We start from the raw sequence: 17,541 nt of genomic DNA, 5'->3' as shown, positions 1-17,541 counted from the left end.
GGTGGTCCAGGTGTACCAGGAACTAACTCTGTGGTGGTCCAGGTGTACCTGGAACTAACTCTGTGGTGGTCCAGGTGTACCTGGAACTAACTCTGTGGTGGTCCAGGTGTACCTGGAACTAACTCTGTGGTGGTCCAGGTGTACCTGGAACTAACTCTGTGGTGTTCCAGGTGTACCTGGAACTAACTCTGTGGTGTTCCAGGTGTACCTGGAACTAACTCTGTGGTGTTCCAGGTGTACCTGGAACTAACTCTGTGGTGTTCCAGGTGTACCTGGAACTAACTCTGTGGTGTTCCAGGTGTACCAGGAACTAACTCTGTGGTGTTCCAGGTGTACTAGGAACTAACTCTGTGGTGTTCCAGGTGTACCAGGAACTAACTCTGTGGTGTTCCAGGTGTACCAGGAACTAACTCTGTGGTGTTCCAGGTGTACTAGGAACTAACTCTGTGGTCTTCCAGGTGTACCAGGAACTAACTCTGTGGTGTTCCAGGTGTACCAGGAACTAACTCTGTGGTGTTCCAGGTGTACTAGGAACTAACTCTGTGGTCTTCCAGGTGTACCAGGAACTAACTCTGTGGTGTTCCAGGTGTACTAGGAACTAACTCTGTGGTCTTCCAGGTGTACCAGGAACTAACTCTGTGGTGTTCCAGGTGTACTATGAGCCCATGCTGAAGTTGGACATCATGACCGAGAGTGAGCTGGGACAGATCTTTGGTACTCTGGACTCTCTCATACCCCTCCATGAAGGTAACCCACAATCCTCCTCTTTAATTAAGGTCTCATTTCCTGTCTGTATTCAGATGCAGTGTATTTATCTTGATGGTTCTGTGTGTTTGTTTGCTCTGGTCTTGTTGTAGATCTCTTGGCTCGGCTGGAACGCCTGAGAGGATCAGAAAAGACTGTCGGGGCAATTGGAGTAACACTCTTCAACTGGGTGAGAAACCGTCACCATGGAAACTGAGGACTGAAAGAGAAGAGGGAGAAGGGAATGCACTTTGTGAACCATGTCTTTATCTCTCTCTCTCCCCCCTCTCTTCCTCTATTTCTCTGTCTCTCCCCCTATTTATCTATCTCTCCCTCTCTCTCTCCCACCCTCCCTCTCTCTCCCCTCTCTCTCCCCCTATTTCTCTATCTCTCCCTCTCTCTCTCCCACCCTCCCTCTCTCTCTCTCTCTCCCCTCTCTCCCCTCTCTCTCCCTCTATTTCTCTATCTCTCCCTCTCACTCTCCCTCCCTCTCTCTCTCTCTCTCCCTCTCTCTCTCTCTCTCCCCTCTCTCCTCTCTCTCTCCCTCTATTTCTCTGTCTCCCCCTATTTCTCTCTCTCTCCCACCCTCCCTCTCTCTCTCTCTCTCCCCCTCTCTCTTTCTTTTCTAGTTCCCCTGTCTAGAGGCGTATGTGACATATTGTTGTAACCAGGTGGAGGCTAAGGTGAGTGTTTCCTGTTTGTTGACTGATTGATTGACACACTGATTTATTGACTGACTGGCTGATTGATTGATTTGTATTTTGCTTAATCAATTGATGGATTGGTTAATTGATGCACTGATTGAAGGTTTATTGATTGTATTGATTAAGGCCCTGTTGGACATGAAGAAGCAGCAGAAACGAGTGGAGCAATTCCTTCGTCTGTGCCAGGAGTCGTCTTTTAGCAGGAAGTTGGACCTCTGGAACTTCCTGGACCTCCCTCGCAGCCGATTGGTCAAATACCCGCTGTTGCTACGGGAGATTCTGAAGAGCACGCCCCCAGATCACCCCGATGAAGACACACTGCCTGACGCTGTGAGGATACACACACATTGATTGGTTGTTTCATTCATTTATTTTTTTGGGCTGATTGATCGGTCACCTGATTGATTAGTTGATACACCCCCCCCCCCACAGTTTGTCCAGTCCATCGTATCAGATATGGCCGTAATTGTAAATAATAATTTGTTCTTAACTGACTTGCCTAGTTAAATAAATGTTATATATATATTTTTTAAATGTCCCCCCCCCCCGCCAGTTGGAGTTGGTCCAGTCAATCGTATCAGAGGTGGACAGAAAGACCGGGGAGGCGGAGTGTCAGTTCTATAGGAGGGGCTTGGCTTACCTGGAGGAGGGCCAACGGCTCCCTGAGATCCAGCTGTCACGATTCCTCTACTGCCACGGAGAACTGAAGAACAACAAAGGACAGGTACTGTCTTTCCTCAGGTCTCCACCCAATTAAATCCGCCTTCAGTTTTAACGTTTGGAATAGCCTCCCGAGTGGCGCAGTGGTCTAAGGCAGTGCTAGCTGTGCCACTAGGGATTCTGGGTTTGAGTCCAGGCTCTGTCGCAGCCGGCCGCGAACGGGAGACCAATGGGGCGGCGTCGTCCGGGTTAGGGGAGGGTTTGGCAGGCGGGGATGTCCCATCACGGACTGGCGACTCCTGTGGCGTGCCGGGCGCAGTGCACGCTGACACGGTCGCCAGGTGTACGGCGTTTCCTCCGACACATTGGTGCGGCTGGCTTCCCGGGTTAAGCGAGCGTTGTGTCAAGAAGCAGTTGGTTGTGTTTCGGAGGACGCATGGCTCTCGACCTTCGCCTCTCCCGAGTCCGTACGGGAGTTGCAGCGATGAGACAAGACTGTAACTACCAATTGGGGAGAAAACGGGGTAAAATATATATATATATATATATATATACAGTTGAAGCCGGAAGTTTACATACACCTTAAATATACATTTAAACTCAGTTTCTCACCATTCCTGACATTTAATCCTAGTAAATATTCCCTGTCTTAGGTCAGTTAGGTTCACCACTTTATTTTAAGAACGTGAAATGTCAGAATAATAGTAGAGAGAATGATTTATTTCAGCTTTTATTTCTTTCATCACATTCCCAGTGGGTCAGAAGTTTACATACACTCAATTAGTACTTGGTAGCATTGCCTTTAAATTGGTTAACTTGGATCAAACGTTTTGGGTAGCCTTCCACAAGCTTCCCACAATAAGTTGGCTTTTTCAGGTCTGCCCACAAATGTTCTATAGGATTGAGGTCAAGGCTTTGTGATGGCCACTCCAATACCTTGACTTTGTTGTCCTTCAGCCATTTTGCCACAACTTTGGAAGTATGCTTGGGGTCATTGTCCATTTGAAAGACCCATTTGCGACCAAGCTTTAACTTCCTGACTGATGTCTTGAGATGTTGCTTCAATATATCCACATAATTTTTCTCCCTCATGATGCCATCTATTTTGTGAAGTGCACCAGTCCCTCCTGCAGCAAAGCACCCCCACAACATGATGCTGCCACCCCCGTGCTTCACGGTTGGGATGGTGTTCTTCGGCTTGCAAGCCCCACCCTTTTTCCTCCAAATATAACGATGGTCATTATGGCCAAACAGTTCTATTTTTGTTTCATCAGACCAGAGGACATTTCTCCAAAAAGTACAATCTTTGTCCCCATGTGCAGTTACAAACCGTAGGCTGGCTTTTTTATGGCGGTTTTGGAGCAGTGGCTTCTTCCTTGCTGAGCTGCCTTTCAGGTTATGTCGATATAGGACTTGTTTTACTGTGGATATAGATACTTTTGTACCCGTTTCTTCCAGCATCTTCACAAGGTCCTTTTCTGTTGTTCTGGGATTGATTTGCACTTTTCGCACCAAAGTACGTTCATCTCTAGGAGACAGAACGCGTCTCCTTCCTGAGCGGTATGACGGCTGCGTGGTCCCATGGTGTTTATACTTGCATACTATTGTTTGTACAGATGAACTTGGTACCTTCAGGCGTTTGGAAATTGCTCCCAAGGATGAACCAGACTTGTGGAGGTCTACAATTGTTTTTCTGAGTTCTTGGCTGATTTATTTTTATTTTCCCATGATGTCAAGCAAAAAGGCACTGAGTTTGAAGGTAGACCTTGAAATACATCCACTGGTACACCTCCAATTGACTCAAATGATGTCAATTAGCCTATCAGAAGCTTCTAAAGCCATGACATAATTTTCTGGAATTTTCCAAGCTGTTTAAAGGCACAGTCAACTTAGTGTATGTAAACTTCTGACCCACTGGAATTGTGATACAGTGAATTATAAATGAAATAATCTGTCTAAACAATTGTTGGAAAAATTACTTGTGTCATGCACAAAGTAGATGTCCTAACCGACTTGCAAAAACTATAGTTTGTTAATTAGCAAGACATTTGTGGAGTGGTTGAAAAACAAGTTTTAATGACTCCAACTTAAGTGTATGTAAACTTCCGACTTCAACTGTTTAATATATATAACTCCCTGCGTCTTGATTCCCTGGTGCTGCAAGGGCAATAAAGGAGTCTGTTAAATTTCTTTAATCAGGGTTCCCCTGATTTAACGACCCCGGTCTCAACGGGTTCCCCTGATTTTAAACCCTGGTCTCAACGGGTTCCCCTGATTTTAAACCCCGGTCTCAACGGGTTCCCCTGATTTAACGACCCCGGTCTCAACGGGTTCCCCTGATTTAACGACCCCGGTCTCAACGGGTTCCCCTGATTTAAAACAACTCAGTTACAAAAATAAATCAAAGGTTGGAGCCAGGGTTTTATTTAACCTTTTATTTAACTAGGCTAGTCAGTTAAGAACAAATTCTTATTTTCAATGACGGCCTACCGGGGAACGGAGGGTTAACTGCCTTGTTCAGGGGCAGAACGACAGATTTTTACCTTGTCAGCTCGGGGATTCCATCTTGCAACCTTTAGGTTACTGGCCCAACGCTCTAAACCACTAGGCTACCCTGCCTCCTCTAACCACTAGGCTACCTGCCTCCTCTAACCACTAGGCTACCTGCCTCCTCTAACCACTAGGCTACCTGCCTCCTCTAACCACTAGGCTACCTGCCTCATCTAACCACTAGGCTACCTGCCTCTCCTCTAACCACTAGGCTACCCGCCTCCTCTAACCACTAGGCTACCTGCCTCCTCTAACCACTAGTCTACCTGCCTCTCCTCTAACCACTAGGCTACCTGCCTCCTCTAACCACTAGGCTACCTGCCTCTCCTCTAACCACTAGGCTACCTGCCTCCTCTAACCACTAGGCTACCTGCCTCCTCTAACCACTAGTCTACCTGCCTCTCCTCTAACCACTAGTCTACCTGCCTCTCCTCTAACCACTAGGCTACCTGCCTCCTCTAACCACTAGTCTACCTGCCTCTCCTCTAACCACTAGGCTACCTGCCTCCTCTAACCACTAGGCTACCTGCCTCCTCTAACCACTAGGCTACCTGCCTCCTCTAACCACTAGGCTACCTGCCTCCTCTAACCACTAGGCTACCTGCCTCCTCTAACCACGAGGCTACCTGCCTCCTCTAACCACGAGGCTACCTGCCTCCTCTAACCACGAGGCTACCTGCCTCCTCTAACCACTAGTCTACCTGCCTCTCCTCTAACCACTAGGCTACCTGCCTCCTCTAACCACTAGGCTACCTGCCTCCTCTAACCACTAGGCTACCTGCCTCTAACCACTAGGCTACCTGCCTCTAACCACTAGGCTACCTGCCTCCTCTAACCACTAGGCTACCTGCCTCCTCTAACCACTAGGCTACCTGCCTCCTCTAACCACTAGGCTACCTGCCTCCTCTAACCACGAGGCTACCTGCCTCCTCTAACCACTAGGCTACCTGCCTCCTCTAACCACTAGGCTACCTGCCTCCTCTAACCACGAGGCTACCTGCCTCCCTCCTCTAACCACGAGGCTACCTGCCTCCCTCCTCTAACCACTAGACTACCTGCCTCCTCTAACCACGAGGCTACCTGCCTCCTCTAACCACTAGGCTACCTGCCTCCTCTAACCACTAGGCTACCTGCCTCCTCTAACCACTAGGCTACCTGCCTCCTCTAACCACGAGGCTACCTGCCTCCTCTAACCACGAGGCTACCCGCCTCCTCTAACCACGAGGCTACCCGCCTCCTCTAACCACGAGGCTACCCGCCTCCTCTAACCACGAGGCTACCCGCCTCCTCTAACCACGAGGCTACCCGCCTCCTCTAACCACTAGGCTACCCGCCTCCTCTAACCACTAGTCTACCCGCCTCTCCTCTAACCACTAGTCTACCCGCCTCTCCTCTAACCACTAGGCTACCTGCCTCCTCTAACCACTAGTCTACCTGCCTCTCCTCTAACCACTAGGCTACCTGCCTCCTCTAACCACTAGTCTACCTGCCTCTCCTCTAACCACTAGGCTACCTGCCTCCTCTAACCACTAGGCTACCTGCCTCTCCTCTAACCACTAGGCTACCTGCCTCCTCTAACCACTAGGCTACCTGCCTCCTCTAACCACTAGTCTACCTGCCTCTCCTCTAACCACTAGTCTACCTGCCTCTCCTCTAACCACTAGGCTACCTGCCTCCTCTAACCACTAGTCTACCTGCCTCTCCTCTAACCACTAGGCTACCTGCCTCCTCTAACCACTAGGCTACCTGCCTCCTCTAACCACTAGGCTACCTGCCTCCTCTAACCACGAGGCTACCTGCCTCCTCTAACCACGAGGCTACCTGCCTCCTCTAACCACGAGGCTACCTGCCTCCTCTAACCACTAGGCTACCTGCCTCCTCTAACCACTAGTCTACCTGCCTCTCCTCTAACCACTAGTCTACCTGCCTCTCCTCTAACCACTAGGCTACCTGCCTCCTCTAACCACTAGTCTACCTGCCTCTCCTCTAACCACTAGGCTACCTGCCTCCTCTAACCACTAGGCTACCTGCCTCTAACCACTAGGCTACCTGCCTCCTCTAACCACTAGGCTACCTGCCTCCTCTAACCACTAGGCTACCTGCCTCCTCTAACCACTAGGCTACCTGCCTCCTCTAACCACTAGGCTACCTGCCTCCTCTAACCACTAGGCTACCTGCCTCCTCTAACCACGAGGCTACCTGCCTCCTCTAACCACGAGGCTACCTGCCTCCTCTAACCACTAGACTACCTGCCTCCTCTAACCACTAGGCTACCTGCCTCCTCTAACCACTAGGCTACCTGCCTCCTCTAACCACTAGGCTACCTGCCTCCTCTAACCACTAGGCTACCCGCCTCCTCTAACCACTAGGCTACCCGCCTCCTCTAACCACGAGGCTACCCGCCTCCTCTAACCACGAGGCTACCCGCCTCCTCTAACCACGAGGCTACCCGCCTCCTCTAACCACGAGGCTACCCGCCTCCTCTAACCACTAGGCTACCCGCCTCCTCTAACCACTAGGCTACCCGCCTCCTCTAACCACTAGACTACCCGCCTCCTCTAACCACTAGGCTACCTGCCGCCCCAATTGTTTCTGAGGTTACTATTATATACAGTGCGTTCAGAAAGTATTCAGACCCCTTGACTTTTTCCACATTGTTACATTAGTTTTAATTTAAAGTTGATTCAATTAATTGTTTTCCTCATCAATCTACACACAATACCCCATAATGACAAAGCGAAAACTACAATTTCTAAAAACCTGTTTTTGCTTTGTCATTATGGGGTGTTGTGATGTCATTATGGGGTGTTGTGATGTCATTATGGGGTGTTGTGATGTCATTATGGGGTGTTGTGATGTCATTATGGGGTGTTGTGATGTCATTATGGGGTGTTGTGATGTCATTATGGGGTGTTGTGATGTCATTATGGGGTGTTGTGTGTAGATTGATGAGGTGTAAAAAACAATTTAATCAATTTTAGAATAAGGCTGTAACATAAAAAAATGTGGAAAAAGTCAGAATACTTTCTGAATGCACTGTGTGTCCGTCGTCCCGTAGAAGCTCCATGTGTTCCTGTTTGAGCTGTGTCTGGTTCTGACCCGCTCGGTGGAGGACAAAGAGGGGGGCGTGGTCTTTCAGGTGTACCGCCAGCCCCTCCCCACCGCCACGCTCCACCTAGAAGACCTACCTGACGGGGAGGGCGGCGGGGGAGGGGCCTTCAGGGGGGCCTTCACCAGCGGCAACGACAAAGGTATGGAGGGAGTGTTTTTACAGCGTCTGTTTTAAACTGACTGTTACTGACTGTTACTGACTGTTACTGACTGTTACTGAGTGTTACTGAGTGTTACTGAGTGTTACTGAGTGTTACTGGCCCGTTACTGGCCCGTTACTGGCCCGTTACTGGCCCGTTACTGGCCCGTTACTGGCCCGTTACTGGCCCGTTACTGGCCCGTTACTGGCCCGTTACTGGCCCGTTACTGAGTGTTACTGAGTGTTACTGAGTGTTACTGGCCCGTTACTGAGTGTTACTGGCCCGTTACTGAGTGTTACTGAGTGTTACTGAGTGTTACTGAGTGTTACTGAGTGTTACTGAGTGTTACTGAGTGTTACTGGCCCGTTACTGAGTGTTACTGGCCCGTTACTGAGTGTTACTGGCCCGTTACTGAGTGTTACTGGCCCGTTACTGAGTGTTACTGGCCCGTTACTGAGTGTTACTGGCCCGTTACTGAGTGTTACTGGCCCGTTACTGAGTGTTACTGGCCCGTTACTGAGTGTTACTGGCCCGTTACTGAGTGTTACTGGCCCGTTACTGAGTGTTACTGGCCCGTTACTGAGTGTTACTGGCCCGTTACTGAGTGTTACTGGCCCGTTACTGAGTGTTACTGGCCCGTTACTGAGTGTTACTGGCCCGTTACTGAGTGTTACTGGCCCGTTACTGAGTGTTACTGGGCCGTTACTGAGTGTTACTGGGCCGTTACTGAGTGTTACTGGGCCGTTACTGAGTGTTACCGGCCGTTACTGAGTGTTACCGGCCGTTACTGAGTGTTACCGGCCGTTACTGAGTGTTACCGGCCGTTACTGAGTGTTACCGGCCGTTACTGAGTGTTACTGAGTGTTACCGGCCGTTACCGAGTGTTACCGAGTGTTACCGAGTGTTACCGGCCGTTACCGAGTGTTACCGAGTGTTACCGAGTGTTACCGAGTGTTACCGGCCGTTACCGAGTGTTACCGAGTGTTACCGGCCGTTACCGAGTGTTACCGAGTGTTACCGAGTGTTACGGCCGTTACCGAGTGTTACCGGCCGTTACCGAGTGTTACCGGCCGTTACCGAGTGTTACCGAGTGTTACCGAGTGTTACCGGCCGTTACCGAGTGTTACCGGCCGTTACCGAGTGTTACCGAGTGTTACCGGCCGTTACCGAGTGTTACCGAGTGTTACCGAGTGTTACGGCCGTTACCGAGTGTTACGGCCGTTACCGAGTGTTACGGCCGTTACCGAGTGTTACCGGCCGTTACCGAGTGTTACCGGCCGTTACCGAGTGTTACCGGCCGTTACCGAGTGTTACCGGCCGTTACCGACCGGCCGTTACCGACCGGCCGTTACCGACCGGCCGTTACCGACCGGCCGTTACCGACCGGCCGTTACCGACCGGCCGTTACCGACCGGCCGTTACTGACCGGCCGTTACTGACCGGCCGTTACTGACCGGCCGTTACTGAGTGTTACCGGCCGTTACTGAGTGTTACCGGCCGTTACTGAGTGTTACCGGCCGTTACTGAGTGTTACTGAGTGTTACCGGCCGTTACTGAGTGTTACCGGCCGTTACCGAGTGTTACCGAGTGTTACCGAGTGTTACCGGCCGTTACCGAGTGTTACCGAGTGTTACCGAGTGTTACCGGCCGTTACCGAGTGTTACCGAGTGTTACCGGCCGTTACCGAGTGTTACCGAGTGTTACCGGCCGTTACCGAGTGTTACCGAGTGTTACCGAGTGTTACGGCCGTTACCGAGTGTTACCGGCCGTTACCGAGTGTTACCGGCCGTTACCGAGTGTTACCGAGTGTTACCGAGTGTTACCGGCCGTTACCGAGTGTTACCGGCCGTTACCGAGTGTTACCGAGTGTTACCGGCCGTTACCGGGTGTTACCGAGTGTTACCGAGTGTTACGGCCGTTACCGAGTGTTACGGCCGTTACCGAGTGTTACCGGCCGTTACCGAGTGTTACCGGCCGTTACCGAGTGTTACCGGCCGTTACCGAGTGTTACCGGCTGTTACCGAGTGTTACCGGCCGTTACCGACCGGCCGTTACCGACCGGCCGTTACCGACCGGCCGTTACCGACCGGCCGTTACCGACCGGCCGTTACTGACCGGCCGTTACTGACCGGCCGTTACTGAGTGTTACTGAGTGTTACTGGCCGTTACTGAGTGTTACTGGCCGTTACTGAGTGTTACTGAGTGTTACTGGCCGTTACTGAGTGTTACTGGCCGTTACTGACTGGCCGTTACTGACTGGCCGTTACTGACTGGCCGTTACTGACTGGCCGTTACTGACTGGCCGTTACTGACTGGCCGTTACTGACTGGCCGTTACTGACTGGCCGTTACTGACTGGCCGTTACTGAGTGTGACTGGCCCGTAACTGAGTGTTACTGGCCCGTAACTGAGTGTTACTGGCCCGTAACTGAGTGTTACTGGGCCGTTACTGAGTGTTACTGGCCGTTACTGAGTGTTACTGGCCGTTACTGAGTGTTACTGGCCGTTACTGAGTGTTACTGGCCGTTACTGAGTGTGACTGGCCGTTACTGAGTGTTACTGAGTGTTACTGGCCGTTACTGAGTGTTACTGGCCGTTACTGAGTGTTACTGGCCGTTACTGACTGGCCGTTACTGACTGGCCGTTACTGACTGGCCGTTACTGACTGGCCGTTACTGACTGGCCGTTACTGACTGGCCGTTACTGAGTGGCCCGTTACTGAGTGTTACTGGCCCGTTACTGAGTGTTACTGGCTGTTACTGAGTGTTACAGGCTGTTACTGAGTGTTACTGGCTGTTACTGAGTGTTACTGGCTGTTACTGAGTGTTACTGAGTGTTACTGGCCCGTTACTGAGTGTTACTGGCCCGTTACTGAGTGTTACTGGCCCGTTACTGAGTGTTACTGGCCCGTTACTGAGTGTTACTGACCGTTACTGAGTGGCCGTTACTGAGTGGCCGTTACTGAGTGTTACTGGCCCGTTACTGAGTGTTACTGGCTGTTACTGAGTGTTACTGGCCCGTTACTGAGTGTTACTGGCTGTTACTGAGTGTTACTGAGTGTTACTGGCCCGTTACTGAGTGTTACTGGCCCGTTACTGAGTGTTACTGGCCCGTTACTGAGTGTTACTGGCCGTTACTGAGTGTTACTGGCCGTTACTGAGTGTTACTGGCCCGTTACTGAGTGTTACTGGCCGTTACTGAGTGTTACTGGCCGTTACTGAGTGGCCGTTACTGAGTGGCCGTTACTGAGTGGCCGTTACTGAGTGGCCGTTACTGAGTGGCCGTTACTGAGTGGCCGTTACTGAGTGGCCGTTACTGAGTGGCCCGTTACTGAGTGGCCCGTTACTGAGTGGCCCGTTACTGAGTGGCCCGTTACTGAGTGGCCCGTTACTGAGTGGCCCGTTACTGAGTGGCCCGTTACTGAGTGGCCCGTTACTGAGTGGCCCGTTACTGAGTGGCCCGTTACTGAGTGGCCCGTTACTGAGTGGCCCGTTACTGAGTGGCCCGTTACTGAGTGGCCCGTTACTGAGTGGCCCGTTACTGAGTGGCCCGTTACTGAGTGGCCCGTTACTGAGTGGCCCGTTACTGAGTGGCCCGTTACTGAGTGGCCCGTTACTGAGTGGCCCGTTACTGAGTGGCCCGTTACTGAGTGGCCCGTTACTGAGTGGCCCGTTACTGAGTGGCCCGTTACTGAGTGGCCCGTTACTGAGTGGCCCGTTACTGAGTGGCCCGTTACTGAGTGGCCCGTTACTGAGTGGCCCGTTACTGAGTGGCCCGTTACTGAGTGGCCCGTTACTGAGTGGCCCGTTACTGAGTGGCCCGTTACTGAGTGGCCCGTTACTGAGTGGCCCGTTACTGAGTGGCCCGTTACTGAGTGGCCCGTTACTGAGTGGCCCGTTACTGAGTGGCCCGTTACTGAGTGGCCCGTTACTGAGTGGGCCGTTACTGAGTGTTACATAAAACAGGTTTGGGCCATGATGATGACTTCTCTCTGTCTCTGTTCTCTCTCCCCTCCTGTGTGTGTCTGTCAGTACGTAACTGTCTCCGGGTGTCCAGTAGGGGGCGCTCTAAGGCCCAGTCTCACAGTCTCCAGGCCAACGACTCATTCAACAAGCAGCAGTGGATCTCCTGCCTGCGCCAGGCCATGGTCCAATCACGAGACAGGGACGCCCAGGTCAGCCAATCACCGCTGTCGTCCCGCCTCTCCCCAGACTTCGCCCTGTACCACATCGCAGAGCTGAGTCTGAGCTCAGACACCGAGATGGCAGACCAGAGCAGTCAATGACCGAGCAGAGTGATCCGTGACAGACAGACTAGACAAATCAAAGACTGATCAACCAATTGCTTATCAATAGTCCCATGATGCATTTCGAGGTGGTGGTGATATTAAACATGAAGGATGTGTACGCTGGTCAGTACAGTTTTATAAGGGGAGAGAGAGAGGGGGGGTTGTTATATTGGCTCGTAATGTAATGTGCCTTCTAGCCTGGATGCCAGGCTGTTTGTGCTCTCTTGTCTCAACTCCTTATGGAATCGTCATGCAGAACAATGACGACGGAGATCTGGGACGAGGTGGACATGCTGCGGAGGTCTGGGGTCTATCAAGTTTAAAAACGACTCGATCGTCAGACATCTTCTAGAATAGGATATGATACTGCGTTCACGGAATTATAATATGTGCCTAGAGAACGGCATTCGTGCCACATAGATGTTTAAACTCTCTGCGATGTGATTATTGATCACATTGATAACCTGTACAGATTCAAGGCAATATTGATGCAAGTAAATGTTATGAGTGAAGTGGGTCTTTTATTTTTTATTGTGTTTTTAAAAAAAAATGACTTGTTGCTAATTAACTTAAAGATCAATGAAGCCTGGTGGTTAGAGCGTTGGACTAGTAACCGAAAGGTTACTAGATGGAATCCCCTGAGCTGACAAGGTTAAAAATCTGTTCTGCCCCTGAACAAGGCAGTTAACCCACCGTTCCTAGGCCGTTATTGTAAATAAGAATTTGTTCTTAAAACTGACTTGCCTGGTTCAATAAAGGTTAATAAAACAACTCTCCCTCAGCTGTGAGAATCCCAAGTGTTCCCATCAGGTCTTACAGTGAGGTTAGGGACAAAATTACAGCTACGTTTCCATGGTAAGATCCAGAGGGAAAATATTAGGGATGATTATCTCTCCCCCTATCTCTCTCCCGTTCTTACTCTCTCTCTCTCCCATTCTCACTCTCTCCCGTTCTCTCTTAATCTCCCCCTCTCCCGTTCTCACTCTCAATCTCCCCCATCTCTCACTCTATCTCCCCCTATCTCTCTCCCGTTCTCTCTCAATCTCTCTGCCTTTCTCACTCTCTCTCCCCCTATCTCTCTCCTGTTCTCTCTCTATCTCCCCCTATCTCTCTCCCGTTCTCACTCTCTCCCTCTATCTCTCTCCTGTTCTCACTCTCTCTCCCCCTATCTCTCTCCCGTTCTCACTCTCTCCCCCTATCTCTCTCCCGTTCTCACTCTCTCCCCCTATCTCTCTCCCGTTCTCACTCTCTCTCCCCCTATCTCTCTCCCGTTCTCACTCTCTCTCCCGTTCTCACTCTCTCTCCCCCTATTTCTCTCCCGTTTTCACTCTCTCTCCCCCTATCTCTCTCCCGTTCTCACTCTCTCTCCCCCTATCTCTCTCCCGTTCTCACTCTCACCCCCTATCTCTCTCCCGTTCTTACTCCCAGCTCCTCAACATTATTCTATGATGTCAATAGTAATGTTGTGCCTGAATTCTACTATTAGTTCTGCAGCGTTTAATCCAATCAGGAAGTCCATTGTGGCTCATCCAGTTCTATTTTTTTTTTACCCCCATTTTCGTGGTATCCAATTGTCTCATCGCTGCTACTCCCGTACGGGACTCGGGAGAGGCGAAGGTGGGCCACAACCCAGCCAAGCCGCACTGCTTCTTGACACAATGCCCGCTTAACCCGGAAGCCAGCCTCACCAATATGTCGGAGGAAACACCGTACACCTGGCGACCCGTGTCAGCGGGCGACCCGTGTCACCGTACGGGTCACCTGGCGACCTGTGTCAGCGGACGACGCTGAGCCAATTGTGCGCCGTCCCCATGGGTCTCCCAGTCGCGGCCGGCTGCGACAGAGCCTGGACTGAAACCCAGGATCTTTAGTGACACAGCTAGCATTGTGAAGCAGAGCCTTGGGCCGCTGAGACGGAGCCTCGGGCCGCTGAGACGGAGCCTCGGGCCGCTGAGACGGAGCCTCGGGCCGCTGAGACGGAGCCTCGGGCCGCTGAGACGGAGCCTCGGGCCGCTGAGACGGGGCCTCGGGCCGCTGAGACGGGGCCTCGGGCCGCTGAGACGGGGCCTCGGGCCGCTGAGACGGGGCCTCGGGCCGCTGAGACGGGGCCTCGGGCCGCTGAGACGGGGCCTCGGGCCGCTGAGACGGGGCCTCGGGCCGCTGAGACGGGGCCTCGGGCCGCTGAGACGGGGCCTCGGGCCGCTGAGACGGGGCCTCGGGCCGCTGAGACGGGGCCTCGGGCCGCTGAGACGGGGCCTCGGGCCGCTGAGACGGAGCCTCGGGCCGCTGAGACGGAGCCTCGGGCCGCTGAGACGGAGCCTTAGACCACCTCTCGAGAGGCCCTGTTCTATTGACTCTTGTTGATTGTCCTTATCCTGGCCAACTGTCCCCATAAGTATTTGGCTAGGGGTGTTTTTGCAAGTGACATCAGCAACCACTGGCCTATTGCCTGCATTAGAGATACCAAATTGAGAAACTCTGCTGACCCTCGTATAATTGTGAAGAGACATCTTTTTTTTTTTATTATTCTCGCTCCAAGAGTTCCTTCATGATCTATATCATTCAGAGCTTTTTTTTCTACTGTCATTAAAATAATACGTCACTGAGCTGGTGAAGAAATTGAAGTTCAAGGTTGGTGTCTTTTACAGAAACAAAACATGTCTGACTTTTGTTTTATTAAAGGAAGGAAATTGTCCAGGCCGCTTTTATGTCTATTTCAGACTATGGGGATATTATCTACAGTGCTTTCAGAAGGTATTCACACCCTCCTGTTAAGTTACAGTCTGAATACAACATGTATTAAATAGTTGTTTTTTTCTCACCCACTACACACAATACCTCATAATGACAATGTGAAAATGAGTTTTTAGACATGTTGGCAAATTTATTGAATAAGAAATACAGAAATATCTAATTGACGTAAGTATTCACTCCCCAGAGTCAATACTTTGTAGAAGCACCTTCGGTGACAATTACAGCGTCTTTCTAGGTAAGTGTCTACATTTGTGAGTGTTTCTGGGTAAGTGTCTACAGCTGTGAGTGTTTCTGGGTAAGTGTCTACAGCTGTGAGTGTTTCTGGGTAAGTGTCTACAGCTGTGATTGTTTCTGGGTAAGTGTCTACAGCTGTGAGTGTTTCTGGGTAAGTGTCTACAGCTGTGAGTGTTTCTGGGTAAGTGTTTACAGCTGTGAGTGTTTCTGGGTAAGTGTCTACAGCTGTGAGTGTTTCTGGGTAAGTGTCTACAGCTGTGAGTGTTTCTGGGTAAGTGTCTACAGCTGTGAGTGTTTCTGGGTAAGTGTACAGCTGTGAGTGTTTCTGGGTAAGTGTCTACAGCTGTGAGTGTTTCTGGGTAAGTGTCTACAGCTGTGAGTGTTTCTGGGTAAGTGTCTACAGCTGTGAGTGTTTCTGGGTAAGTGTCTACAGCTGTGAGTGTTTCTGGGTAAGTGTCTACAGCTGTGAGTGTTTCTGGGTAAGTGTCTACAGCTGTGAGTGTTTCTGGGTAAGTGTCTACAGCTGTGAGTGTTTCTGGGTAAGTGTCTACAGCTGTGAGTGTTTCTGGGTAAGTGTCTACAGCTGTGAGTGTTTCTGGGTAAGTGTCTAAGAGCTTTCCACACCTGGATTGTGCAACATTTTCCCATTTATTCTTTAAAAAATTCTTCAAACTCTCAAGTTGGTTGTTGATCATTGCTAGACAGCCATTTTCAAGTTTTGCCATAGATCTTCAAGTAGATTCAGTCAAAACTGTAACACGGCCACTTAGGAACATTCTATGTCATCTTGGTAAGCAACTCCAGTGTATATTTGGCCTTGTGTTTTAGGTTATTGTCCTGCTGAAAGGTGGAATCATCTCCCAGTGTCTGGTGGAAAACAGATTGAACCAAGTTTTCCTCTAGGATTTTGCCTGTGCTTAGCTCCATTCCATTTATTTTTTTTCTTCCTGAAAACGCTGTTCCTTAATGATTACAAGCATACCCATAACATGATGCAGCCACCACTATGCTTGAAAATATGGATGATGGTACTCAGTAATGTGTTGCATTGGATTTGCCCCAAACATAAACATTTTTATTCAGGACAAAAGGTGAATTGCTTTGCCATATTTTGTGCGGTTTTACTTTAGTTCCTTATTGCAAACAGGATGTATGTTTTGTAATATTTAAATTCTGTACAGGCTTCCTTCTTTTCACTCTGTCATGTAGGTTAGTATTGTGGAATACCTACAATTTTTGTCGATCCATCCTCAGTTTTCTGCTATCACAGCCATTAAACTCTTTTCAAGTCAACATTGGCCTCATGGTGAAATCCCAGAGCGGTTTCCTTCCTCTCCGGCAACTGAGTTAGGAAGGACGCCTGTATCTTTGTAGTAACTAGTTGTATTGATACACCATCCAAAGTGTAATTAATAACTTCACCACGCTCAAAGGGATATTCAATGTCTGCTGTTTTTTTTTTTACCCATCTACCAATAGGTGCCCTTCTTTGAGAGGTATTGGAAAATCTCCCTGGTTTTTGTGGTTGAATCTGTTTGAAATTCAATGCTTGACTGAGGGACCTTACAGATAATTGTATGTGTGGGTTACATAGATGAGGTCGTCCTTGAAACTTGTTAAAGACTATTATTGCACACAGAGGGAGTCCATGCAACTTATTATGTGACTTGAACTCCTGAACTTATTTAGGCTTGCCATAACATAGGGGTTGAATATTTATTGACTCAATACATTTCAGCAGTACAGCCCTACCTGATATTATACAGCCCTACCTGATATTATACAGCCCTACCTGATATTATACAGCCCTACCTGATATTATACAGCCCTACCTGATATTATACAGCCCTACCTGATATTATACAGCTCTACCTGATATTATACAGCAGTACAGCCCTACCTGATATTATACAGCCCTACCTGATATTATACAGCAGTACAGCCCTACCTGATATTATACAGCCCTACCTGATATTATACAGCCCTACCTGATATTATACAGCAGTACAGCCCTACCTGATATTATACAGCAGTACAGCCCTACCTGATATTATACAGCCCTACCTGATATTATACAGCCCTACCTGATATTATACAGCCCTACCTGATATTATACAGCTCTACCTGATATTATACAGCAGTACAGCCCTACCTGATATTATACAGCCCTACCTGATATTATACAGCCCTACCTGATATTATACAGCCCTACCTGATATTATACAGCCCTACATGATATTATACAGCAGTACAGCCCTACCTGATATTATACAGCCCTACCTGATATTATACAGCCCTACCTGATATTATACAGCAGTACAGCCCTACCTGATATTATACAGCAGTACAGCCCTACC

At 49.9% G+C, this 17,541-nt stretch overlaps 1 protein-coding gene across 1 annotated transcript in view; it reads left to right on the top strand.

The window, feature by feature from the left end:
* arhgef3l (Rho guanine nucleotide exchange factor (GEF) 3, like) overlaps positions 1–12,977 on the top strand; it is a 53,653-nt gene extending 40,676 nt beyond the window's left edge. Inside the window, exons 8-14 of the mRNA XM_055891087.1 lie at positions 651–747; positions 858–934; positions 1,374–1,427; positions 1,575–1,778; positions 2,002–2,172; positions 7,717–7,909; positions 11,940–12,977. Coding sequence (XP_055747062.1) covers positions 651–747; positions 858–934; positions 1,374–1,427; positions 1,575–1,778; positions 2,002–2,172; positions 7,717–7,909; positions 11,940–12,193 — 1,050 coding nt within the window. The 3' untranslated portion in view covers positions 12,194–12,977. The remainder of the gene's footprint in view (positions 1–650; positions 748–857; positions 935–1,373; positions 1,428–1,574; positions 1,779–2,001; positions 2,173–7,716; positions 7,910–11,939) is intronic.
* Positions 12,978–17,541: the final 4,564 nt, after the last annotated feature.

Source organism: Salvelinus fontinalis, chromosome 31 (genome assembly GCF_029448725.1).
Source record: "Salvelinus fontinalis isolate EN_2023a chromosome 31, ASM2944872v1, whole genome shotgun sequence".
NCBI lineage: Eukaryota > Metazoa > Chordata > Actinopteri > Salmoniformes > Salmonidae > Salvelinus > Salvelinus fontinalis.
Note: the sequence above shows the minus strand (reverse complement) of the source record. Positions and strands in the feature narration are given on the sequence as shown.